Source organism: Amphiprion ocellaris, chromosome 24, assembly GCF_022539595.1.
Source record: "Amphiprion ocellaris isolate individual 3 ecotype Okinawa chromosome 24, ASM2253959v1, whole genome shotgun sequence".
NCBI lineage: Eukaryota > Metazoa > Chordata > Actinopteri > Pomacentridae > Amphiprion > Amphiprion ocellaris.
The window spans coordinates 20004495-20032118 of record NC_072789.1 but is presented as its reverse complement, the minus strand read 5'-3'; the positions used below and the strand labels follow the sequence as shown (position 1 = coordinate 20032118).

The 27624-nt window shown below is 36.0% G+C and overlaps 1 protein-coding gene across 1 annotated transcript; it reads right to left on the bottom strand.

Annotated features, from left to right (window-relative positions):
• Window positions 1-45: 45 nt before the first annotated feature.
• tmem198b (transmembrane protein 198b) lies at window positions 46-25800 on the bottom strand. Its single transcript, XM_023261266.3, has 5 exons — window positions 25662-25800; window positions 5681-5950; window positions 4725-5306; window positions 3853-4055; window positions 46-2905 (listed from the first exon to the last, which is right to left on the bottom strand). Exons 2-5 carry the CDS (start codon window positions 5832-5834, stop codon window positions 2753-2755), a joined length of 1092 nt encoding a protein of 363 aa, XP_023117034.1. The 5' UTR covers window positions 5835-5950; window positions 25662-25800; the 3' UTR covers window positions 46-2752.
• Window positions 25801-27624: the final 1824 nt, after the last annotated feature.

Below are 27624 nucleotides of genomic sequence, written 5' to 3'. Positions count from 1 at the left end.
CTTCATGTCTTTGCTTTGAAGAGAAAAACACACAGAGAGACGGCATTCAGGCCCGTAGGAACACATGCTTTAATAATTATAGTCGGAATTCAGTTTTTAATTAAAAATAAAAACAAAAAGCATGGAGCTTCCGGCCTACAGCGGTGACGTCACACTCTCCTGTTACAGAACCAAATAAATAAATCAGCAAATAAATACATCCCACCGGAAAAGAAATTAGAGCGCTATGAAAAGAAAACAAAGAAATGGTAAAAAATAAAACAGAAATAAAGTTAGTAAGTGCTGTGTTTTATGTACAAATTTCACATCGATGCACACAGAGGGACTCGACCAGGAGGTGGTTTCATGCATTGACAAATAAAAAACCCCACCGCCCTCCCCACCACATCGGTTCCCTTTAAAAAGGTAAAGACGGTAACAAAGTATTCACATTTTCACTGAATAAAGCAAAAATCAATGCACATGATGGAAGGAGTTGGTCTAAGTACAGGTTGTTATGGCCACTAGTCCACTTTGTTCATTCACATTCACGTCTTATTTACACTGGCGCCTCATTGCAGTCAAAAAAAGGTGCTTTTTTCAGGTATTTAGCCCCAGTGCTTCAAAAAAAGAAAAAAAAAACAGGTCTAGAAAGAGATCTCCTCAGAAGAAACTGAGCTAAAAGCCGACACACAATGGCTAACGAGTAAAACATGTCCCAAAATAGTGAATTTAGAGGAAATAAGCAGCAAGAAACACAAATCTATTGTGCCTAAAATTGGCCCTAAATGTCCATTTCTGCTGCAAAATATGAGTTCCAACAACAGAGAACAGGTTTTAAAGGAAGAATAGAAATGTTTATGGTTATAATTTCAGAAAAAGCTTCTAACTTTCAAGACTCTAACGTCTTTAGTGATTATTTTGGTTTTCTCATGTTGCTATTAAAGTGAGCCACCGTGCAAACTGGCCAGCTAGGCTAACTCCCCAGCTAGCGTTATAACAAAAATGTCCATTTACGTTTAAAATGTAAGTTCCAACAACCAGCTAGGCTAATGAGCTGACTAGCTTTATAACAAAAATGTCCATTTCTGTTTAAATTGTAAGTTCGAACAAGCAGCTAGGCTAACTAGCTGGCTAGCTTTTTAACAAAAATGTCCATTTCTGTTTAAATTGTAAGTTCCAACAACCAGCTAGGCTAACTACCCAGCTAGCTTTTTAACAAAAAAATCCATTTCTGCGTAAAATATAAGCTCCAACAAACAGCTAGACTAAGTAGCTGGCTAGCTTTTTAACAAAAACGTCAATTTCTGTTTAATATTGATTCCAACAGCAGTGTATATGGTTTTCCAAATGGGATAGAAATTTTTTTGGTCATATTGTGGAAAAAGTCTATCTTTTCTTTTCTTACAGTGTTCAGCTTTTAGAAAACGTCATGGTGCAACTAAGCTTGACTTGGAAAACAAAAGCTAGCCAGCTACGCTAACTAGCTTATACTCGGAATTCAGCAGCTACCTAACAGACTCCACATGTTGTAGTTAGCAATTAACATTAGCGTTATTAGCATTAACATTGTCAAGCACCAAAAACTCTGTTTGCTAATTACTATTTCACCCATTTTAGGTCATAACAAACCTCACAGATCTATCTATGTGGATTTCATAGCAAAATTTAACTTCAGTTTGGCCTTAAATCTTGACTTTTTCACACCCTTGCAGATGTTAGACGAATCTTTCAGCTTTGATTAGCAGTGTAAATCATCTCCTGGAGATTGTTTTCCACTGCAGTGATGAAATTCTCAGTAAGTTGTGTTGAAGGTTCTCTTACTACGTATGTCTGGGGTGAGATTTCATGAGGTGCCAGTGTAAACAAGTCTTCCTCCTTGTCAGCTAAAAAGCTAATCCTCCTCGAATATCCAGGCATCTGTGAAGACAACAAGCCGACTCCAGAAACTTTATACCCTGCTTGTTGTAGCTCCGCGGCTACATCCCTCTCCTCCCCTGAAGAATCCTCACGTTTAATGCAAAAACAAGCCACTGATGGGAGATCTGCCAGTAACCCCCCTCCTGTCGCTGAGTGGCGCAGTCCGAGGAGGGGCAAGGCACCCGTTGAAACAGATTCCCGGGGCTTCAGAGAGCAGTTTGACGCTTGAAGTAGTGTATCGTCCAGCACCAAGGGTGACAAAGGGTTTCCCCCTCTTTAAAAACGACATTAAGTTTGTAGTCCAGATGGCACAGAACGCAAATAACGGATCCCGGTTTGCATTGGACGGCCCTTACCCCCATTCATGGAGGACTTCTAAGGAGGCCAAGGAACTTGCTGCTTCTGCAGCATCGGTTGAGGAACGGTGGTCGAAACAGCAACGAGGGTAAAGTTGTGTTTTGAAGCCCATGACGGAACCTGAGGCAGGTTTGCAGTCCGATCCCTGATCTGTTTTGACATACAGGTCGGGTCCAGCCAGCTGCTTCTTGTTCCCACGCGGAACTCTTAAGATTGTAGCTGCAGAATGTGTTTGTGTCAAGTACATGCATGCATTTAGTGCATTTGAATCTACGGACAGACAGTGAAATAGAGGTCGATCAAACCTCTGCACCAAACCGACGGCTCCAACATTTAATAAGTAAAGGGCTATTTTTTTCCTCTAAGGTGTGTGGCTAAACCCAGAATCTTTGCATCTGAACCCAGTGGTGGTTTGTTCTAGCACAGGTGTGGGGTAGTGGTTGTAGAGTCACATATCTCCCTGGTTCAGTGGAGTGTTCGGGGTGTTGTGGAGGCATCAGACCCGTAGTGAAGGTCCTGCTGCTCCGGTGAGGGGCGTCGTGGAGCTGCAGTCGTAGCCCATCTCCACCACGGCATGGGAGCCTCCGACCAGCCGACCCGGGAAGGGCTGAGCCTGCACCTGTCGGTCCCGAAAACTCTGGATGTAGCTCTGGAAAAGTAAGGAATTAAATATGAATTTAAATACAGCAAAACTTCAAAAGGCTGGCGTCCACTTGAGTTGATGAGTCGATTTAACATTTTACTTTACAGATCATCACCAAATTATATTCAGCAGATGTCTGAACCAACAGAACACGCAACAAAAATTTGTCACACTTTTGCAAAGTCAGATATCTACCCTACCTTCAAAAAGTGAGGGGTCGAGCAATTAGCATTAGCTTTTTCAGAATTAGCGCTGTCAAAACCAGATATCCTGTTGGGTAATTCCAATTTCTAGCTAGTGTTCAATCGGGAAGCAGCAGCTAATTAGCTCTGCATGCTAGCATCAACTCCAAATACTCCTCGTTTAAGGTCACTGTTGTCAAACACCTGCAAACTCAGTCCCATTTAAAACAAGGAGGGAGTTAGGTATTAGCATGAACATTGTCAAGCGCCAAAAATCCAGATTGGTAATTCCAATTTCTAGTTAGCGTTCAATCAGAAAGCAGCAGCTAATTAGCATAGCATGCTAGCATCAACTCCAAATACTCCTTGTTTATAGTTACTGTTCTCACACCTGAAAACTCAGTCCCACTTAAAAAAAAATAGGAAGTTAGCTATTAGCATTAACATTGCCAAACTTTAATTTGACCTTAAATTTGGATTTTCGTTTGAAAATCTGTCAAGTTTTGCACGCTGACTGCTTTGATTCTCCATGTAAATCATCTCCTGCAGTGATGAAATTATCAGCAAATCGTGTTTTCCAGCACTTGAAAGTTCTCAAAAATCGTCCTAGATATATCTTGGATGAGATTTCATGGGCTAAAAGCAAATCCTCCTACAAATTTGCAGGCATCTGTGAAGACACCTAATCTCCAAATTCTGTTTACCAGATCTGTGAACCAACAGAAAATGGAACAAAATGATCAGTCAAACAACGTCGTAGAGGTTCCTCACCGGCGAGAGGACATCAGTGTCGTAGCGGCGGATGGGGTTGGGTTTGCGGCGGTAGGCGGGCTCAGCATGGAGCTGCTTGGCCTGGTGGTGATGGTGGGAGGTGGAGCCCTGCTGCTGCTTCTTCTTCTTCTTGTTGCGGTAGCGGTCGTCCCGCTGACGGATCCGCATCACCTGCATCCTCCTCTGCTGCCGGCTGATGATCACTGTGAAGTACAAAGGGAGGTCAGTGAAGGCAACATCTGGCAGAAAGATGGTTTACTGTGAGTTTCAAGGTATAAATAACCTCTAATGACAACCAAGAATGGGTCATCTTCATACAAACTCACCCATGAAGGTGCCTTGAGGAACTCCCTCAAGGCAGAAAACCAGACAAACATTTTTTGAGATGATTCTTCAGGAGACATTTAGGTGGAAGATTAAGCATTCATTTAGTGAACTGCAGGTCAAAAGAAGTCTGGATACTGAGGTTATAACTCTAGAATATATTTATATAACTCTGAACTGATGTGTAAATCACTTCCTTATACGTATAAAAATAATTGGGAAAACTAATAATTTTCAGGAAATGGTCCATTTTTTAAAATCAGTTTGGTGTGTTGACTGCCAACAGTGAGATTCTACATCTCACCACTAAATTCCACAGTATATGAAAGTCTCATCACTCATCACTACCAAAGCAGAAATGCCAGCAGTTATCGGTTGTTGTAGTAGTTAGGATCATACCAAAGTTAAAAACCCCTAAGTGACCCAGTGACAGACTTCATCCGGCAGATTTTCACTTTTTCAGTACTTCAGAGTTGACTACATCTCTGTACACAAAGCTATCAGCAGAAACCAGCACCACAGACAAGCATCCAGCCGGCTGTCCTCACCCTTGGTGTGGGAGTATCCCTCGGCGGTCACCTTCCACTGGACCATGACGCCCAGCAGGGTGAGGGCAGGCCACACCCCGAGCACCACCCAAGTCAGCCAGCACACAGGCTTTCCAGATTCGGCTTTTATCCGCTCGTACATGTACAACACGAGGGCGAAGAGCTCTACGAAGTAGTCCAGCGCCACCGTGATGACCGCCGCGCCGAACACCGCCGTGGACAGCGTGGTAAAGAGACGCTGCCACTGCAGGGTGAGCACGGCGAACAGCATGCCCAGGCCAAGCAGCACGCCCAGGGGCACCCAGACGGAGCGCGGCGGGCTGTCGGACAGCTCCTCCATGCCCACCAGGGTGGCCACGGCCACCAGCAGGCCCAGCAGCAGGCCCACCATGAAGAGGCCCACGCTGCGAACCAGCATGGTGACCAGGCCGCAGAGCGTCCCGATGCCCAGGCCGATGCCCACCGAGGCCTCCACGCTCAGCTGGGTGTCCAGCACGCGCTCCTTGTAGCAGAGCATGAAGATGACGACAGAGCCGAACATGAGGCCCGTCAGGAACATCACCGCTTTGAAGCAGCGATAGCCTGAAAGAAGAGGAGGAAACATGAACATTAACAGGCCTAAACCAATAAATCAGTCACATGAGATGAGATGAAACGAGATAAGATGAGATGAGATAAGTTGAGATAAGATAAGATGAGATAAGAGCAGATGAGATAAGATGAGATGAAATAAGATGAGAGGAGATAAGACGACATAAGGTAAAACATGATGAGATGAGATAGGATGACACAAGACAAAATACAATAAGATGAGAGGAAATGAGATGACATAACACAAGATGACATAAAATATTATACAATAAGATGAAATGAGCTATGATACCATAAGAAAACATAAGATAAAAGTTCTGCTGGTTGAACTGTCAAAAACAGTGAATTTCAGGTTTCCGACTCACCGAAGAAGCAGTAGATGATGCCGAAGAGGCAGCACATGGAGCAGACGATGGAGGGGACCACCTTGTATCGACCGCCCGAGTCCAGGCAGCCGTCCAGCCGCTCGGGGCTCAGCTCCTGGTCCGGATGGGCTATCGTCTCCAGGGTGGTCGTCATGGCGACCAGGGAAGGAGGAGGAGTCAAGGTGAGGAGCGATGGAGGAGGACAGGTGATCAGGTGGGAGGCGAGGGACAAGGAAGGCTATGGAGCGCTGCCCAGGTGCATGGCTTTACCTATGGATGGAAAAGAGGAGGGAAAAGGGTTAAATAACAGAATTAACTCTTAACTTAAATATGTTTTCTAGACACAAATGGTGAATAAATCATCAACAATCAACAATAAAATGTAAAAGAGCTTTGAAACAGCAATAGCCTGAAAGTAGAGGAGGAAACATGAACATTAACGGGCCTAAACGAGTAAATCAGTCACATGAGATGAGACGAAACAAGATAAAATGAGAGAAGAAGAGATAAGTTGAGCTGAGATGAGATAAGTTAACATAAGACGAGGTGAGATAAGATGAGATGAGTTGAGATGAGATACTATGAGACAAGTTAAAACAAGATGAGATAAGATGAGACGAGTTAAGATGAGAAGAGAGTAGATGAGATAAGTTAAGATGAGATATGTTAAAATAAGATGAGGTGAGATAAGATGTGATGAGTTATGATGAGATGAGAAGAGATGAGATATGAGATGAGATAAGTTGAGATGAGACGAGATGAGATGAGACAAGTTAAGATGAGCTACGTTAAGATGAGATATGTTAACATAAGATGAGGATAAGAAGAGTTAAGATGAGAAGAGATGAGATAAGATGAGATATGATGAGATGAGTGAAGATAAGATGAAAAGAGATGAGAAGAGATGAAATAAGAATGAGATGAGAAGAGATGAGATAAGGTGAGATAAGTTAAGATGAGAAAAGATGAGATATGATGAGAAGAGATAGGTTAAGATGAGATGACAAGATAAGTTAAGATGAGTTAACATAATATGATGTGAGATACAATGAGTCAAGTTAAGATGAGCTGAGATATGATGAATGAGAAGATGACATGAGAAGATGGGATAAGATGGGATTAGATGAGATAGGGTGAAAGAGATAAGATAAGATAAACTCAGCTGAGACGGGAAAAGACAAGATTTGAGATAAGAAGATATAAGTTAAGACAAGATGAGATAACACAAGACGAAATACGATGAGGTAAGATAAGATCAGATAAAAACTTTTTCATTCTGAAATGAAAATTCTTGTGCCAGACAACAAATGACATCAAATAAGAAATGCATCGCCTAAGTACGATACATTACTGAAATAAAATAAGTGAGATAAGACTAGAGTAGAACAGTAAAAATGAATGCCGGCAGTTATACTGAGGTAATATCACACATGATCATGAAAAAAGTTTAGATTATATTGCACCTGAAAAACTGAATGAATCATCAGTCAGCAACAAAATGTAAAAGAGGTTTTTAATTTCCTTAGTCATCAAAGAAAAAACACATTAAGATGGCGTTTTATTATTATTTCTTATTAGAATAGAACAGAAATACTTTGGTAAAGAGTACAGTCCCCACCGCCATAAATACAGATAAATAATCAGAAATGTGCAGTAAATAAAAACAAACATTAAGAGAAATATAAGATGCACAATGTCCCATGTAGAGAATGTGGAAGAGTGATTATTATTCTTATTATAGAGCATTTTTAAAGGCAAAATCTGCCTTTTCAGTCTGACTGATTTTATTATTATTTTAGAATTATTATTTTATAGATTTTTCTACTTATTACTTTCTTACACTGTTTCCATGAATTTTGACTTCTATTTTGTCCTTTGTCTATCCTTCTTTCTTTTATTAAGAGATATCATATTTTACTTTTACTTTATTTAAGGAGACATGCTGAATGCAGTGATTTTAATTAGATATTTAGATTTTAAGCTCAGATTATGTTATTTTTTCAGAATAAAGGACACATCACACAGGAGTAGTTAAAGCACCATCAAAAAACTGAAAATATGGTGATTTTTGCTGTTTTTACAGTTTCGGGCTCAGTTAAATGGTGTAATTTGGGTGATTTTCAAAATATTTTGCCTTATTTAATCTGGCTTATTGCATTTATTATTAATAATAGTGATTTCTGAGCCTCTTTTCAAAGGAATTAACACAAACCGATAAATCAGTGTAAAAAAGCAGACTGATTTTAATATTACGGGTTAAAACCTCCTGCAGCAGATCAGAAAGCAGCTCTCAGATCTGCAGCAGATTCTGTTTTGTGCGACACAGTTTGGTTTCCCCCCGACGGCGGAAACGGAGGATAAGAATAGATCCGATCACAGCGGGTGTTCAGCCTCTCATCAGCCTTCGATCACGAGGCGTTCGAGGCCAACGGGAAGCTCCGGCCTCCAGGCCGACCGGCACAAACACCATTTTCCATCAGTCATGTGAGGTCAGGAGATAAACTCAGACGATGTTTGTCCTCGTCTGGACCACAAGTCTTCAAAGAGCAGCAGCAGATTTGGCTTCAGCTGTTGATCTGGATTTAATTTAGTCTACTTCAGTCTTTTTGTTTCTGCTGGTCTGTGGTGCTTCATTCTTTAAGTCTTTGGGACATCGTTCACATTTTTGATGTTTGTGTAGAATTTTTCACAATATTCATTTCGATGGCACTTTGATGTTTTTGTGGCATTTTTGTGGTATTTTAATGACACACAATTCTATGGCATTTTTTGTTATTTTTTATGTTTTTGTGGAAATATGTTTCCATGACTTTTTTTGCTACTTTTAATGTTTTTGACATCATATGTTTCTATGGCGTTTTGTCATTTTTTTTACATTTTTTGACATCTTACGATTCCATGGTGTCTTTGATGGTTTTGTTTTTTGTGTTTTTGACAACATACAACTCTGTAGTATTTTTGACGTTGTTGTGGCATTTTTGACAAATGTGTCTGTGGTGTTTTTGCAATTTTTGTGACATTCCTGTGGCGTTTCTATGACGTTTTTGCGGCCTGTTAGACAACATACGTTTCTGTGGCGTTTCTATGACGTTTTTGCGGCCTGTTAGACAACATACGTTTCTGTGGCGTTTCTATGACGTTTTTGTGGCATTTTTGACATCATATGTTTCTATGGTGTTTTGACTTTTTTTTTTTTTTTTATTTTACATTTTTGACATCTTACGATTCTGTGGCGTCTGATGTTTTTGTGCCATTTTTTACAACATACGATTCTATGACAATTTTGACAGCATGGTTTGTTTTTGACTTTTTTGTGTAATTTTCGATAGTTTTTATCCCACTGTGACATTTTTGACATCATATGTTTCTATGGTGTTTTTGTCATTTTGCGATTTTTATAACATCTCTGTGATGTTTCTATGACGTTTTTGTGACATTTTTGACGTCATACTATGCTATTTTTTGCAATTTTTGTCATTTTTGATGTTTTTTGTAGCATTTTTGAAGCTTTTGTTACATATTTTACATGTGTTTGTATGGTGTTCTGTAATTTTCTTTTTACATCTTATGATTCTATGGTGTCTGATGTTTTCGTGATATTTTTGACAATATATGATTCTATGGCGTTTTTTGTTATTTTTAACATGTTTGTCACATTTGCAACGAGATCCATTTCTTTTGCATTTTTGTGGCTTTTTTTATTTCGGCAATATACAATTCAATGGCTTTTTTTTTACATTTTTGTGAAATTTTTTACAACATACGATTCAATGGCGTTTTATGTTGTTTAAAATATTTTTGTGACATTTTTGACGTCTGATTTCATGGCGTTTTTGTCATCTATTATGTTTTTGTGGCATATTTGACATCATATGATTCTATGAGGTTGTTGTTATTTTTGACGTTTTTGTGACCTTATTTGGCGACATATGTTTCTATGACGTTTCTATGACGTTTTTGCGACATTGTGTCCCGCTGTGGTTAATAAAGCACTGATCTTGCATTTCTCCTTGCTGTTGCTAAGCTAACAGCTAACATCCCTTCCTGCAGCCTCATCTGTATTCCGGTGAAGGCTTTGGTTTAAATTGCTCTATAAATAAATCCGCCTCGACTTTCACCCTGATTGTTCTTTGTGGTGCAGCTCAGCATCTGTCGCTGAACACCTGTCGACGGACTGCTACGTCTCACCTTGTCTTCCACCTCGCCGCCTTCATTATTCAGACGTCTCTTCTTCTTTCATTCCCTCAGAGAACAAAGGGATCTGTCTGCTTTACAGACCAGAGAATTAACCCATATCTGAAAACTGGCCCTTCGTTGCATTAAAAAGTGCAAACGAGGATAAAAGTGAGGAGAAAACAGCAGCATGAGTGAGTTCACCTCCTTCCCACGCCTCCCTCTCCTCCCTCCGGCTGTTTTCCTTCATGTCGGGGTGAGTTCAGTCCAACTGCTGGAGGTTTCTGGGTCACAGCTTCTTATGCAACTCCTGTCTGGGGAACTTTACTCTAATATTCATGCACTGCTTCCTCTCTCCTCCTCGTCCTCAGTTTCCTTCTTCGTTACAAACTCCCTCCCTCCGCTGTCTCTCCTCCTCGTTTTCTGCTTTTTTTCCACCCAGCGAACAGAAAATGTTCCCACGACAACGACCAACGTTACCGGCAAGTTCTAACAACGTTCTGAAGGAAACGTTTTGATTTATGTCACAGACAATACGAAGACTTTATGTGACATTTTTAAAGGTTCCACAGTACAATGTTTTTGGGCCATTTTTGACACTTCTTTCTTTTTGACAACGTTTTTGTAACATTTCGGAGCTTTTTGTGACTTTTTTGACGACATGCTGTACTGCAACATTTTCATGACATTTTTGATGTGATACGATTCTACGGCGTTTTTGTCATTCTTGTTGCACTATTTGACATATTTGTTACATTCTAAAAAATTTTGTGACATTTATGACAGTTTTGGAACATTTTTGATGTTTTTGTGACATTTGAGACATTTATGATGGTTTTGTAACATTTCATTTTTTTTGGGACATCTGCAACATTTTTTGTCACATTTATGAAAACATTTGAGCCATTTTTGATGTTTTTGTGAATTTTAAATTTTTTGTGACATTTATGAGGGTTTTGTGACATTTTTGTAAAATTGTGACATTTTTGAGGTTTTTTGTAACATTTTAAAATTTTTTGTGACGTTAGGTTTTTGCGACATTCATAGGAATTTTCGATTTTAAAAAATTGCAACATTTTTGATGTTTTTGTAACAGTTACTTTTAAAATTGTGACATATGAGGTTTTTGCAACATTTATAAAAACTTTCCGAGACATTTTTGATGTTTTTGTGAAAATGTTTTTATGTTTTTGTGCCATTTTTGATGCGTTTGCAACATTTATTACAAAATTGAGCCATTTTTGATGTTTTTGTGACATTTGTGATGTTTGCGACATTTGCAAAAATTTTTGATTTTAAAAAATTGTGACATTTTTGATGTTTTTGTAACATTTATTTTAAAATTGTGACATGAGGTTTTTGCAACATTTATTAAAAAAGAGACATTTTTGATGTTTTTATGAATTTTTCAAAAATATTTTTGTGACATTTTTGATGATTTTGTAACTTTTTTAAAAAAGTGACATTTATGAGGTTTTATAAAACCTTTTGAGACATTTTTGATGTTTTTGCAACATTTCTAAAAAAAACTGAGACTTTTTTTGTCTTTTTGTGACATCTTAAATGTTTTTGTGACATTTTCAAAAAAAATGGAGACATTTTTCATGTATGTGTGACAAATTTGTGACATTTTTGTGATACGTTTGACATTTTTCTGACATTTTTGTCATTTTGAGGTTTTTGTGACATTTTTAATGTTTTTTTTAACCTTTTTTATGTTTTAGTGACACATTTGTGACATTTTTGATGCACCAAAACAGTGGCAAAAATCAGACTTTCAGCCAAGCGTAATAAATTCCTGCTCTTTTGCCTCCACAGACACAGCAGGTGAACAGTCGAGTTTCTCACTTTCCTGTAGGGAAGGTGGTTTAAAAAACAAACAAACAAAAAAAACAGCTGGACAGATGCAGCCAGTCGACCCGACACCTATTAAAATCTGAACAAGAGTCCAGTCAGTTTAGACAGTGAGGATAAAACTTCCTGAGCTGAAATGTTTCTCCAGCAGAAATATTCAGGGATGTTTCTGATAAATGAACAAATTCAACACGTGACTGTTTGTGTGTTTGAGACAAAGACGGATAAATCAAAGCGTGTTTATCCCCGTTTTCCATCCCAACATGTCGTATTAATAATCATGTTCAGCTGCAGGGATTAGCAGGTCCAGACCAGCTGACCCTCAGGGTTGCCGTGGCGACGCTTTAAGCCATTTTGTGCTGCAGATGATGAAAAAAAAGAAAAGCACAGCCTGCAGACGGATGATCCTCTGGAATAAAAACAAATAAACACCAGGAGGAAATGAACGACAGACCAGTTCCTTCTTCTTCTTCTTCTGCAGGAATCAGCAGCAGCAGCAACAACAACAACAACAACAACTCCGTTCTTCCTCCTCTTCCTGTCTGTTGCCGTGGCGACGGAGGGATGCTGACAGACAGCCGGCAGGTCGATCCCGGTCCAAAGCCCGACCAATGGAGGAGCGGCTTAGAGCACCATAGCAACAGCGCGGGAGCCAATCAGGAGCTCCGTCCTGGTGACGCTCCTTTATGAGGACAGACGTCTGTTTGAGCGCTTCAGTCTGAGGACAAAACCCAAGACTTCACCGCTTTTAAGGACAAAACCCACGACTTTACAGCTTTTAAGGACAAGATCTGAAGTTTAAGGTCACGATGAGGCGATGTAAGGTTGTCTCTCTCTAACATAACCACAGTTTTCACCGTCTAGACGTCACATTAGCAGGATTTCTGAGCCACAAAATGGAAAAAATGGAAATTATAAACCATGTTGTGCACTTATCATGCACCTTTTCCTGCTTTTAGGTGATTTTTTTGGACAATTTTAGTCATTTTTCAACACAAATTTAATACTTTCCTCCTTGAAATACAAATCAAAGTGTGCACTAACAGAAAAAGGTGGTTAAGTTCCTGCTATCTGGCATAAAGTGTATAAATTAGCCCAAACTATTGTCACGTTCTGAGGACTGAATCCATTTTTTCATAGGTTTAAAGTCATGATAAGTCAATGTAATCTCCTTTCTCTTGCATATTAACACAATATTTTCATATTAGCAGGATTTCTGACCCACAAAATAAAAATAATGCTAATTATAAACCATTTTATGCACATTTTATGCACTTAACAGCCTTATTATGCACCTTTTCCCTGCTGAATGCTAATGTATGATGATGAGATGGGTTTTGTGTGATTTTTTTGGACAATTTTGGCAGTTTTCAGACACAAATTTAACACTTTTCGTCCTTGAAATACAACTCAAAGTGTGCACTAATTAAAAAAAAGGTGATAATGTTCCAGTTATCGTGCATAAAGTGTGTAAATCGATGCAATTCTTTGATGATTTTTGGACAATTTTAGGAGTTTTATGACACAAATTTAATACTTTTCCTCGTTAAGAATTCAACTCCTTTAATAATTAACATGTAAAATACAAATCAAAGTGTTCACTGAACAGTGCAGAAAAAACAGAAAAAGGCAAAGTGTGTAAATCAGCCCAAATGTATTATTTGTTAGATTTTTTTTGTAAATGGTTTTGTAATTATTTTTTTTTTTTTATTTTGTAAACTGAATTTTATTTAATTTTTTTTTTAAAAATTGTAATTACTTCATTTTTTAAAATATCACTTCTCTTTGTTTTTGCATTTTTTTAAATGTATACATTTTATTTTATTTTTATTTGTAATTATTTTGTAATTTTTTTGAAATTACTATTTTTTATTTTATAAATTGAATTAGATTTTTAATTTAATAAATTTGTATTTATTTTTTGCATTTTAAATTTTTAGATAATTCTTTGTAATTACAATATTTTTATTTTATTTTATGAATTTTATTTTAATTTAAATGTTTTTGTAATTTATTTTTTAAAAATTTTTTGGGAATTACTATTTTTGATTTTATAAATTGAATTTCAATTTAAATGTAATTAAATGTTTTTTTTAAATTACTTCATATTTCATTTTTTGTTAGTTTTGTTTTTCACTTACTATTTTTATTTCATAATTTAATTTGATTTTTAATTTTAAACATTTGTAATTATTTAATTTTTTACATTTTTAAATTTTAGAATTTTTTGTAATTTTTTTTTATGGAATGAATTTTATTTTGATTTTAATTAAAATTCTTTTGCAATTATTGTATTTTAAAATTGCTTTTCAATTTATTAATTTTTTCATTTTATTTATTAACAACCCTACTGTATGCGTAATTAATCACTTATAATTGTGGCCGAAATAAAAACCAATGCAGTCTGACACTAGAGGTGGTAAAATCAGAACGTGTTGAATAAACAGCAAAAACCTGCAACTGAGGTGCAACTCGTCCACACGTCTAAAAGTGACAGAATCCCAACGTAATTCTTGTCACACCTTCAGAATTAAAGAGTAAAGACAATAATCTTTATGACACATCCAGTCTGACGTCTTTAAATTTGCTTTTTATCGTCAGCAAACAAACCCAGAGCTGAATTTACCAAATTAAGAGACCAGAGGAGCAGAAATCTTAACTTCGGAAGCAGCGGAAACGGATTAAATCAGAAATTACACAGATTAAAGTGCAAAATTTTGGCCTCTAAAATCCAAATTTTCTCACATTTCTTGACCAATATGACAAAAAGTGAGAGTAAAAAAAGAAAGAAGCAGGAAGTTTATCGGGTTCACGCTGCTCCAGACACAGAGTCTGGAAAGGAAGCGTCCTCATGAATAAAGAAAAGCCGCTCTATTAATACGCAGCTCAGACTTCTGGCTCTTCAGCTGCTTCTCTCTGCAGCAAAACAAGACTTCACCGCTGCTTTCTAGTGTTGTAAACCACAGATTTATGTCATTTTCAGAGCATCGTGGAGAAAATCTGCAAGAAGTTCAGTAAAAAAAAGGACCAAATGCATTTCAACTGATTTTAACTCAAGTTTCCACCTTTAAACTTTATAAAACAAACACTTAACACACTAAAAAAAAGCATCAAATCGCAGAAATGTCGCTGCAGAATGTAGAGACGGCTGCTGTTTTCACATCTTCGCTGCTTTGTGTGGGACATTTTTACACCAAACTTTGCAAATTTCCTACATTTCCTGAATGTTTGCCGTGTCTCTGCTGGTGGAACTCTGCAAATTTAAGGCTTCTCTTTTCTTATCGTGACTGAAATTCTGACTCTAAAGCCTTAAAACTCGGTTAACTACATTTTTTTAAAGGCCAACACCAAAGAAAGACCAATATTTGGAACCAAAATGCATAAAATTAAATGATATATGATGTAAAAATAGGAGTGAGAATCAGCCCCAGTAGCTGGAATATAAACCTGATGAAACAGATGTTTAATGCTAATGTTAGCTTCATCAATTTCATTTTAAATAAATTAACTTTCTGTCTCAGTAAACAGGTTTTCTGTTTGGTTTTAAATGCACAACATAATGTATACATTCTTATTTTTTATTGTATGTGATCTTCATTCTAGTTTTTATTTTTTTAGAATAACTTCATTCTTTTTTGGTAATAATTATACTTACATACTACAATTTTTTTATAATGAATTTTTTAAATTTCATTTTTTTAACTAGATTTTTTTGTACTGACTTCATTTTAAAAATTTTATTATTATTATTTTGTAATAGTTTTATTTTTAGTACATCAATTTTTAAAATTAAATTATTTTACTTGAATTTTTTGTAATGACTTCTTAAAATGTTAACTATTAATTTATTTTTATTTAATTTTGGGGGTAAAGACCTTTTTAAATTTAATTTGTCAATTTACTATTTATTATTTAATTTTTTCTTTAATCTTCTGTACTGACTTTTTTGTAATGACTTTATTCTTTTTAATTTAAAATGTTTGATTTTTTTTTGAAATTACTTTTTGGAATTTTATTTTTAAAAAATTCCAATGATTTTTATTTTTTGATTTCTTTTTATTTAGTATTTTATCAGAATTTTCTGTAATGACTTTCTTTTTTATTTCTTATTTTATTAAAAAATATTTAGTTACATTTTTGTTACATTTTGTTTTGTTGACTATTTATTTATTTTAATTTTACATTTTTGGGTAATGACTTTCCTTTTTCATTAATTTTAATTTTATTTAATCTTTTGTGATGACTATTTTTTGTCATAACTTTATTTTGTTCATTTTTTTAAATGCAATTTTTAATTTTGCTTCATTTTTTGCAATGACTTTGTTTTTAACTTTTTAAATTTAACAAAATTTTTCATTTGATTTTATTTTTTGTAATGAGTGTATATTTTAAACATTTGTATTTATCAAATTAAATTTCATAAATACACTTCGTAATGTTTAAATTATTTATTTATTTTTATTTTTTATTTTTTGCTGCTCAACCATAGAGCTGCTAAACTGCCTTTCACTGTTAAACAATGACAATAAAGATCCATTCTATTCTATTCTATTCTAGTCTCAGGATTTAAACTATTTAACAACGTTTGACTTCATTTTTGTCCTAAAAGTCGAGACATCGAGTTTATTTTGACTTAAGTTTGGATTTTCTGGAACATTTTGCACATTTTTACTGTTGTTATTTTAACAGCTTTGTTACTAGAAAGACTCGAACAGCTGCGAGAAGAAAAGCTTCTCGATGCGTCACGCAGCAGATTCCACCGACACAAAGACGACGACAACAACAACAACAACAACATGTGAGGTCCAGTCGTGACTGAAGCCTCAGTGAGAAACGAGACGATCTGCTGCTGATCACAAAAACACAGAAAACATCTGAGTCTAATTTAATACCAGAACCGACGCATGAAACCTAAAAATAAAACAAGAAGGACAGAAAATATCGATAAAAAGTCAAAGAAGCGACTCGAAAACAACAGAATCAAGACAAACGTGAAAGAAAAGATGGGAATTAATGGAGAAAACTGAAAAATCTAAGTATAAACAACCTCAGAAATGAAATAGTGTCAAAACTAAATGTTATTTGAGCAACATTTAACTAATTACTTGATCTTGTAAGGTCGCTTTCTAAAAAAAAAAAAACTATTCAGGAACTAAAAAAAGACAAGAATTGATGAAGAACACTAAAAAATCTAAACAAAAAATACCTCAGAAAGGCCTTAGTGTAAAAAAAAAATGTTATTTGAACAAATTTACTTCAAATTTTCTCTATTTGCAACAAAATTTTGCTAATTATTGAATCCTTCTTTAAAAAACAAACAACCCAGGAACTAAAAAACGACAAGGATTAATGTAGAAAAATCAAATGAAAAAATACATCAGAAAGGGTACTTTAGGGTAAAAACTAAATGCTGTTTCAAGAAATTTACTTCAAATTATCTCCATTTACAATGACATGTAACTAATTATCTGATCTTTCTTAAAAAAAAAAAAAACAACAACTCAGGAACTCAAAAAGACTGAATTAACTCTGTCTGCTGTTTCCATTTGGTTAAATAAAAACCAAATAATCTCCTAAAACTACTCTAAAACTGCAAGAAAACACTTCCAACGTGTAGAAAATACCTAAAAATTCAACAGTGATACTGAAAATAAACACGCAGACGTCCCTAAAGTTGATGAAATGTGATTTTTACAGCACAAAATGCACAATAATGTTAAATAAGTGGCTGGTTTTCATGCATTAATGAGGAAGAATTAATATTTAGTTTGTATTTTAGCTCCCAGTGAGCAACTGAATAACAATTAAAACCACTAATTATGTTTTTAACCGACGCCAGGAGACAAATTATTGATGCTTAATGTTTAGTTAAGAGCTAGAAACAAAAGAAGATGAAAAGCAGCAGCAGCCTCCGTCCTGCTGAAATGTTACACAACAGAAAGCATGAGTCACTTTAAATGACTCACAACAGGAAGAACAGCCTCTGAACAGGTGCATCATGGGAAAAAATACACCTGCAGCTGCTCACATTCATAAAAACAGAACAAACACAACGATGACCAAGCTTCTTTATGAACACTTATTTACCCTCATTCATTCTTTATGAATGAATGAGGGTAAATAAGCTGTATTACTATTATTATTATTACTATTATTAATATTATTATTTTAATCATTTTTATTATATTACATTAATATAATAATAATAATAATAATTAGTATTATTATTAATCTGGCAAAGTAAAAACACACTTTTAAAAATGTAAATGATATTTAAGTTAGCTACCACAACAAAATTTAATTGATCTTGTTGGAAAGAACATTTTTTTAGCAAATTAATCAGTAGTTAAATAAAAATTATCATCTGTGTCCTGTTAAGTCTTCATTATAATGTGTTAAATTTTTAAAATTTCATTTCATTTAAAACACATAAAATGGCAAAAAAAAAACCCAAATATAAAATTCTAATTATTATTAAAATTTACATTATGAGTGTGAAAATTTGTGAAAATATAGGAGTATTCAGTAAATCTGTCAAAATAAAAGCACATTTTATTAACGTAAATGATGTTGCCACAGGAAAATTTAGATTTTTTTTGGTTTTCGTCATACAAAAAAGCCAAAATTAACACTAAAACCTAAAATAAATGAATGTAAACAATGCAAACTGATAAAAACAGTAAAATTCCATTAAAAGCTGGTGAATTATTGCTCAGGCCTAAAGCATCGCGGTCAAAGCGAACGTCTAAAGGAGCGTTTGTTTCTCCGTCACTGACCTGAGGAATCTCACCAAGGTTTCAACATCGTCCAGAGTCTCTCCGTGTCTGAAGGTTTAACACAAAGTGAAGCCGACAGATTCCCTCTCGGCAGCTGAACAGAGACTCTGTCAGCTTCCGGCTGGAGGTTGTTGTCGCCGATCGGCCTGCCGATAACCTGCCAGCTGATCAATACCAGCTGGAGCTGCTGCACAAACGTGACGCTTCGTGGCATCACACGTGTGAGTCAGGCAGGAGGACGAACTGGGAAGGTTGGACGCTAACAAACGGAACGTTCAATTATAGGTTGTAAACGAAGGAAAACGAAGCATCAACTGAATTTTTAATAATAGAAATCCAAATATTGGACCATACAGGGTTTACGTGGGATAAGCTGCACCTTAATATGGACACAAATGTTTCAAAATGGACAAAAAAATCTGTTTCCCAACATTTATCATGGGCTGGCAGCTAGTTAGCTTAGCTTAGCATAAAGACCAAAAACACGACAGGACAGGATGAATGAAACTGGAATTTAACATTTTCTGTTTGAGTGGCTAATAATGCTAAGCTAACCAGCTAAACTGAAGCTGGATTTTGCAGTTATGCTGTTATTTCACGTTATTCCTTCAACACACTCTAAAATGTGAACCTTGACAACCAAAAATTCTTTAATTTCTGAATTAAAACGAACTAAAACATTGACAGAATTTCCCATTATTTGAAAAAAGAATACATTTGTATAAGGGAAATTTTTATTTTTTTTTAAATTACTTATTTTATAAACTGATATTCTACTGATTTTGTTTTGTTTACTTACAGATAATATACATGTGACCAGAAAATACAGTTTTACTGGTTTTCACATCTAATGTCAGCATTTTTAGAAATATTGTGTTTTTACATATTTCACTGTCGAATTACACTTTTACTGTATTTAAATCAGAAAAAAATTTGATGTCATCTGACAGAAAAAATATGTATTAAGGATTAAAAAATATAAATAAATATAAATATAAAAAATATAAATTGTTATTTTACAGATTTGGTTTTGTTCAATTCCAGACATTTCAAAGTAAAATCAGAGAAAAAACATTTTAATTTACACATTGACATGTAGAAAAAACAAATCTGCAAATCAAGTCCACATCAAAAATCTGTGTGACCATAAAATTACACTATTTTTTATTTTTATACTGAATTTAAATCAGACAAAAATCTCATTATTTTACATATATTTGCTGTTATTGAAAAGAAAAATTCTGCATTAAGGACTGAAAAAAACAAACTGAAGCTGGATTTTGCAGTTACGCTGTTATTTCATGCTATTACTTCAACACGAATAAAAATGTGAACCTTGACAACCATAAACTATTACAATTCTGAATTAAAAAGCCAGAAATAAAACAGAAACAAAGACTCATGCTTGTTTTTCTGCTAAAGATTACAAAAAAAGCTGCTAATTATCGGGTAAATTCATAAAAAGTGACATAAAGAGGAAAAAATCCAGCATGAGAGGCTCCGTCATGATGGATATGAGTGCATATTTGTGTTTGTTGTTTAATTTTTAATGCAGCTATTTCACATTTTCTGTCAAATGCTGCTGTAAAGGTGACATTTATTGCATGTGGGGGACTGAAACTGAAGCTGACTCTCGTCTTACATGATTTTTTCTGTTTTGTTTTTTATCTAAGACCGACGTTACGTGATTCGCTGAGACTATTTTCGTCCGTCACCCACGACTCCGAGGATCAGGCAGGACGACCGGCGACGCCACGAGGCCGAGGCGTCTTCACACCTCCTCAGACGGCAGCAGGTTACGCAACGCTGACACTCAACCAGCTTACAGGACCATGTGGAAGCTGCTGTTTCCTCTGATTGGGAGAAATGTGGGGAATCTGCTGATGGGAGACGGGAGGAGGACAACACCCAGGTCTTTGTCTGACGGACGGATTTTCATTCTACTCAGGCAGAAACACTGACAGGAGGCAGGCAGGAGGACAAAGACTAACCGGGAACGCTGGATGTCCCCAAATAGAAGGCCGGGATGCAGATTCATGGGTATGAAAGCAGGGAAATGAAGCAAGAAACTGATTCTTAATAATAGAAATCCAAATATATCACACTATATTGTTTATGTGGGATAAGTTGCACCTTTATATGAACAAAAACACTCCAAAATGCACAAAAACAACGATTTACAACCTGTTTCCCAACATTTATCATGGGCCTGCAGCTAGTTAGCTTAGCTTAGCTGAGCATAAAGACCAGAAATACGGCAGGACGGGATTAAGGCCAGGATTCAGTGTCATGGTTCTAAATGCAGGAAAATGAGGCACAAACTGGATTTTTCATAATACATATCCATGCTACAGGGTTTATGTGGGCTAAGTTTAGTAACGTAGCTTTTTTGTGCACCCAAATATGGGCAAAAACGTTCCAAAATGCACAAAAACAATCAGTTTCCCAACATTTATCATGAGCGAGCAGCTAGTTAGCTTAGCTTAGCATAACAAATAATTTGCTGCGTTCTCTCCGTTCACCAGAAACTCCTGAAGATTCTTCAAGGACGTGAACTTCAAGAGAGGTGGACGTCTGAAAGTGGCGTCTGGTTCAACAGATTTATTGAGGATTTCTATTTGGTGCAAAATGAGGAAAATGTCGGAATTTTAGCTGAAAAGCTGATTTCAGAAGCTAAAGGTCAACAGATTCCACCTTCACTGAGTCGCTGCTGTCTGAGGTTTGCTCAGACGATGAGTTTGGAGGTAAAACCAACACTTCCTGTCAGTAAACCTACATGTTGTTGAACATCTTGAGGAGGAAACCAGCAGCAGAATTTCTCCTGCAGGTTCAGATCAGGTTCCATCAGACCTGCAGCAGCTTGTCTGGAGGCTTCAAACCCTGAATACCTGCAGCTTTCTGCCTTATGTAACCTCCAGACTATCAGCGATCTGTCTTCCCAAGGAGGAGAAACTAAGCTCTGGAGATCTCAGCAGACCAACAAGACAGCTGATGGTAAATAAAAACATTAAAAGACAGCTCAGTGTTTATTTTCTAGGTGTGATATCAGGAAATCTGTCAAGTTTTACACCAAAAATCTGAAGTTTCTGTCTCCAAATGCAGCGGAAAGCGAGAAAATCCGGATTTTAATCACATTTTTAACAGAAAATTTACTATTATTTAACAGATTTACCAAGTTTTGTTAAATTACAGAGAAAAAGTTTCCATCTAAACCCTAAAAAAATGGTTAAAAATGAAATAAGCATCCACATTAATCTGTATTCTTAAACGTTTGAATGTAAAAATTACACTTTAACTGTATTTAAATCAGCATTATTTTACAGATATTGGAAAAAATACATTCACATAAGGGAAACACAGTAAATTATTTTTTAAACCTGTTCACCAGCCTGACCATAAAAAACAATTTTACTGATTAAAAATCGAAAATAAATTGCATTATTTAACAGATATTTGCTGATATTTTCACTGTTTTTACTGTTTTTGAACGTAACAGGATTCCACTGTTGACATTTTTTCTGGCATTTTTGCCCTAATCTAAAAAAACTAAACAAAACAAATGGTTAAAACTGAGAATAATGTCCTCAAAAATTTGTGTTTTAACACATTTGACTGTAAAACTATACAATTCCAAAAAAACTAAATTATGTATATTAATGAAAAAATGGTAAATTATTTGATAGAAATAGAAAACAACATTGATTTACATTTTGACCGTAGAACAAACTGGGTAAAACTGTAAATAACATCAAAAATGTGCAACTACACAAAAAGTAATTTTTTCTTCTATAATGTGCAACAATAACATTAGAGTTTTACTATTTTATATCCAATAAATACAATATTTTAAAGATATTTGCTGCTATTTTTACATTATTTTTTTAAAATAATAAAACAATAAAAAGAAAAACAAAAAAATGGCTAAAACTGTAAATCTTGTTATAAAAATGCATTTTATATTATGGACTATAGAATGTCATTGTATTTAAATCCAATAAAAAGATGTAAATATTATATATCAAAATATTATCGTAGACATTATACAGTTTTTTTGTTTATTACATTATTCCACCATTATTTGACATATTTTTTTCCGTCACTCTTGCTACCACACTTTTACTAGTATTATTGAAAATGTTCTTTATTCATATTGGAGTCTGTAATTTCACAAATAATATAAATTATGGTTTTACTGGATTTAAATCTAATAAAAATCTAATGATTTGGTCAATATTTGCAGTTATTTTCACCATAAAATTATTTTTTACTGTATGTAAAACCAATAAAAACATGTAAATATTATATTTCAATATATTATTTTACATATTATACAGTTTTTTTTTTAAATGACAGTTTTTCACCATTTTTTCCAGATTTTTCCATCACTCTTTGTTGTCACACTTACACCGTTTTTATCAAAAGTCTGTAATTTCACAAGTAGTATTTAGTTTTTCTTTTATTTTTACAGTGTGTGTCAATAAAATTATGGTTTTACTGTATTTAAATCTAATAAAAATCTAATAATTTTACAGATATTGGCAGTTATTTTTACCGTTTGTTGACGCTATTTCACCATTTTTATGGATTTCTGTAATAAAGTCGAAGTGGTTTCCAGCTAATTTTCTGTCACTGACAAATGAAACAAAGCTGTAAAGAGTTATTTATGCCGAATACAAAGTAAGAAACTACAGCTAAATGTCAAAATGCTGCTGCGGCTCGTTGCTGTCGTCAATCATTTGCTGTAAAATGAGTCTAAACGTGTTTTTGTTTGGCAGATATTCACTGTGATTCAGTTGGTTTGTGTTGGTGGAGAGCAGCTGGTGTCCGAACAAACACGAGGCAGACGGAAGACGGGTGAGGATGAGGATGAGGATGAGGGGTGAGGATGAGGGGTGAGGATGAAGGGTGAGGACGAGGGTGAGGAGGATCTGAAGTGACGTGTTGTGGCATTTTCATTCCCCCGGCGGAGCTCGAGCCGAGACGCCTGAATGCACCGATCGGACGGCAGCGAATCCACAGAGAAGATTCATGAGAGAAACGCTTCAGTTTCACCCACAGAACGAAGACGCCACAAACACAGGGACGTTATCAAGATGCTCCGATCAAAACTCAACCTGGCCCGCAGCCGCAATGCATGCTGGGATGTTTTCCTGCCGTAAATAAGACGCTGCTCATAAACAACGAGACACAAAAGAGATGTAAAATGACCACAAAGAGGTAAAATGGCAAAAAACTTGTCAAAATGAGACAAAAAATGTCCCAATGTGACTCAAAAGAGAAACAAAACCACCAAAATTAGACACGAAATAGATGTAAAAATGACCACAGAGACAAAATGGAAAACGAGAGTTAATAATTACACACAAAATGTCAGAAATGTGACACTAAACAGGCAAAAACCACTAAACTGAAGCACAAAAAAGGTGGAAATGACCACAAAGAGATAAAATGGAATGAAAGAGTTCAAAAGGAGACACAAAAGAGAAGCAAAAACAACCAAAACGAGACACTAAATAAACGTAAAATGACCAAAAGAGAAAAAATGGAATAAAACAGTTAAAAATTACAAACAAAATGTCCGAAATGTGACACTAAATAGGCAAAAACAACCAAAATGAAGTACAATTAGACGCAACTGAGATGTAAAATGACTACAAAGAGATAAAATGGCAAAAAACTGTTAAAGAACGAGTCACAAAATGTGCCAGTGGGACACTAAAGAGACACAAAAAAACTGAATTAGACAAAACTGAGACGTAAAATGAACATTAAGGGGCAAAATAGAGAATGAAGAGTTCAGAATGACAAAAAACAGGTTCTAGTGAGACACAAAACAGATGGAAAATGATCACAACAGGACAAAAATGGAGACCAAGAGACCAAAATTACACACAAAATGTCTGAAATTAGACACTAAATAGGCAAAAACAACCAAAATGAAGCACAAAAATGTGGAAAATGACCACAAAGAGATAAAACGGCCAAAAAAATGTTAAAAACGAGACACAAAATGTCGCAAATGTGACTCAAAAGAGACACAAAATGACCAAAATATGACACTAAAAAGACAAAAACAACCAAACTGAAGCACAAAGAAGATGGAAAATTATCACAAAGAGATAAAATGACAAAAAAAATGTTAAAAACGGGACACAAAATGTGTCAATGTGACATGAAGGAGATGAATAGACAAAAATGGACAATAAAGAGTTCAAAATGAAACAAACAGCTTCCAGATGTGACAAAAAACAACCAAAATAAGACGGAATAGAGACGTAAAACGAACACAGAGGGACAAATCCAACGAAAGAGTTCAAAATGAGACACATGTGTGAAATGAGACACACAACCACCAAAATTTGGCACAAAAAAGATGGAAAATGACCCAAAGAGATAAAACAGCAAAAATCTGTTAAAAAAACGAGATAAAATGTCGCAGATGTGACTCAAAAGAGACACAAAACAACCAAAATAAGACACAAAAGGGCCAAAAAATGACCACAACAGGACAAAAATGGAGGCAAAAGAGGTGAAAATAAGACAAAATGTCCCAAATATGGCACTAAAGAGACACAAAAAACACAACCAACCTCACGTAGAGACACAACCGAGACGTAAAATTAACATTAAGAGATAAAATACAAAAACTGTTAAAAAACAAGACACAAAATGTGACACTAGAGACACAAAACAACCAAATTTAGACACAAAATAGACGTAAAATGACCACAAACGGAGCCATATAAATAAAGTTATTATTATTATTATTATTATTATTATTATTATTATTATTATTATTATTATCATTATTATTATTATTATTATTATTGATGGCAGCTCAGAGCAGAGAGCAGCTCTTAGAATAAAACAGATTATTAGATTAGGTTCAGATCTCCAGACCGGTTCTGAGACGTTCAGGGACCCTGGGACAGTTCAGCTCCACTCATACACATTTAACAGATCAACTCCATCCGACCCGAACCAGCGATCCTGGAACCGACCGGACCAGAACCGGACCAGAACCGGCCCATCCACCACACACGGCCCGTTAGAGGCCGAACCCCGCGGACCCCGACCCGGTGCCGCTGCCTACAGCCTCCCGGCCTGCGGTAGATCCCGGTTCGGCAGCAGGTGTCGGAGACAAAAGAGACGCACGGTGCGCGTGGACGGACACTCACCATCATCCCCGACAGGTTGACGCGCCTCGTCCGCGTTCACATGACGGCCGGAGGAGCCTCCGGAGCCCGAAGCGGCGACCATCTCCCCCCGCTGTCCTCCCCGACCTCAGCGCGTCTCCGGCGGCGTGGAGCTCCGCGGATGTCCGGTCCAGACCCCCACAGAAGCCGGGCTCCAGGTTGCAGCCCTGACCCGGGTTACATGCCGGACGCACGGCGGCGGTTCGTGCGTGAAGCCGTGTGGGCTGCGGTCCTGAGGAGGATGGAGGAGCCGCGGAGAGGAATGACGAGTCCGGAGCTGAGAGGCCCGCAGAGCTTCATCCGGCTGGAGGGGAGTCTGGGAAAGCAGCAGCGCCCCCTAGAGGGGGAGACAGTGAACACATCAGGAGCAGCAGGACACAGAAGACACGCAAAGCTAGCAAAATGAGACACAAAGCTAGCAAAATGAGACACAAAGCAAGCAAAATGAGACACAAAAGAGACACAAACCTAGCAAAATGAGACACAGAAGACACAAAGCTAGCAAAATGAGACACAAAAGAGACACAAACCTAGCAAAATGAGACACAAAGCTAGCAAATTGAGACACAAGACACACAAACCTAGCAAAATGAGACACAGAAGACACAAAGCTAGCAAAATGAGACACAAAGCTAGCAAAATGAGACACAAAGCTAGCAAAATGAGACACAAAAGAGACACAAACCTAGCAAAATGAGACACAAAGCTAGCAAAATGAGACAGAAGACACAAAGCTAGCAAAATGAGACACAAAGCTAGCAAAATGAGACACAGAAGAGACAAACTAGCAAAATGAGACACAAATGAGACACAAAGCTAGCAAAATGAGACACAGAAGACACACAAAGCTAGCAAAATGAGACACAAGAGAGATTTAAAATGAACACAAACAGACTAAATGGAAAAAAATGTTAAATATGACACAAAATGTCCTGAAATGAGACAGAAAAGAGATTTAAAATGACCTCAAACACACAAAATGAGACACAAAAGAGACACAAAACTACCAAAATGAGACACAAGAGATTTTAAATGAACACAGACAAAATGGGGAAAAAATTTTTAAATATGACACAAAATGTCCCAAAATGAGACACAAAAGAAATTTAAAATGAATAGAAAGAGACTAAATGGAAATAAAAAATGTTAAATACGACACAAAATGTCCCCAAAATAGACTCAAAACTACCAAAATGGGACGGAAAGAGATTTTAAATGAACACAAAGACACAAAATGGAAAAAAAAATGTTCAAAATGTGACACAAAATGTCACAAATGAGACACAAAACAGATTTAAAATGACTCCAAAGAGACAAAATGAGACACAGTGTCCCAAATAAGACACAATAAAGATCTAAATGACTCCAGAGACAAAATGAAAGAAAAACTTAGAAATGAGACATAAAATGTTCCAAAATAAACACAAAACCACCAAAATGAGACATAAAATGGAAAAAAATAAAGCTAATTAACTGCAAACAACCTTAAATGGATGCAAAATGATCAAAATAAGAAACCAAATGTTCCAAATGTGACACAAAAGACACAAAACAACCAAAATGAGACACAAACTAGATGTCAAATGACCAAAACAACACAAAATAGGGGAAAAAGAGAGAAAAAATGACACAAAATGTCCAAAAAAGTCCACAAGAGTAACAAAATAACCAAAATAAGACAAAAAAGACACGTAAAATGACCACAATGACAGAAAACAGTTAAATATGACTCACAAAATATCCCAAATGAGACATAAAACAATCAAAACGAGACACAAAAGAGATTTAAAATGTCCACGAAGAGAGAAAATGGCAAAAAATTGTTCAAAATGCGACACAAAGGACATTGAAAATGACCACAAAGAGAAAAAAGAACATTATTTAAAATGAGACACAAAACCAGACAGAAAATAACAACCAAATGTGTAAAATGAGACACAATCGA

What these genes read in the sequence shown, in the direction of transcription:
- tmem198b (XM_023261266.3), bottom strand. Translation starts at nt 5,834, where the DNA reads ATGACGACCACCCTGGAGACGATAGCCCATCCGGACCAGGAGCTGAGC. An exon ending in CATCATCTACTGCTTCTTCG is followed by an intron (nt 5,307 to 5,680) that starts GTGAGTCGGAAA and finishes CTCTTCTTTCAG; the next exon opens with GCTATCGCTGCTTCAAAGCG. An exon ending in GGGATACTCCCACACCAAGG is followed by an intron (nt 4,056 to 4,724) that starts GTGAGGACAGCC and finishes TGTACTTCACAG; the next exon opens with TGATCATCAGCCGGCAGCAG.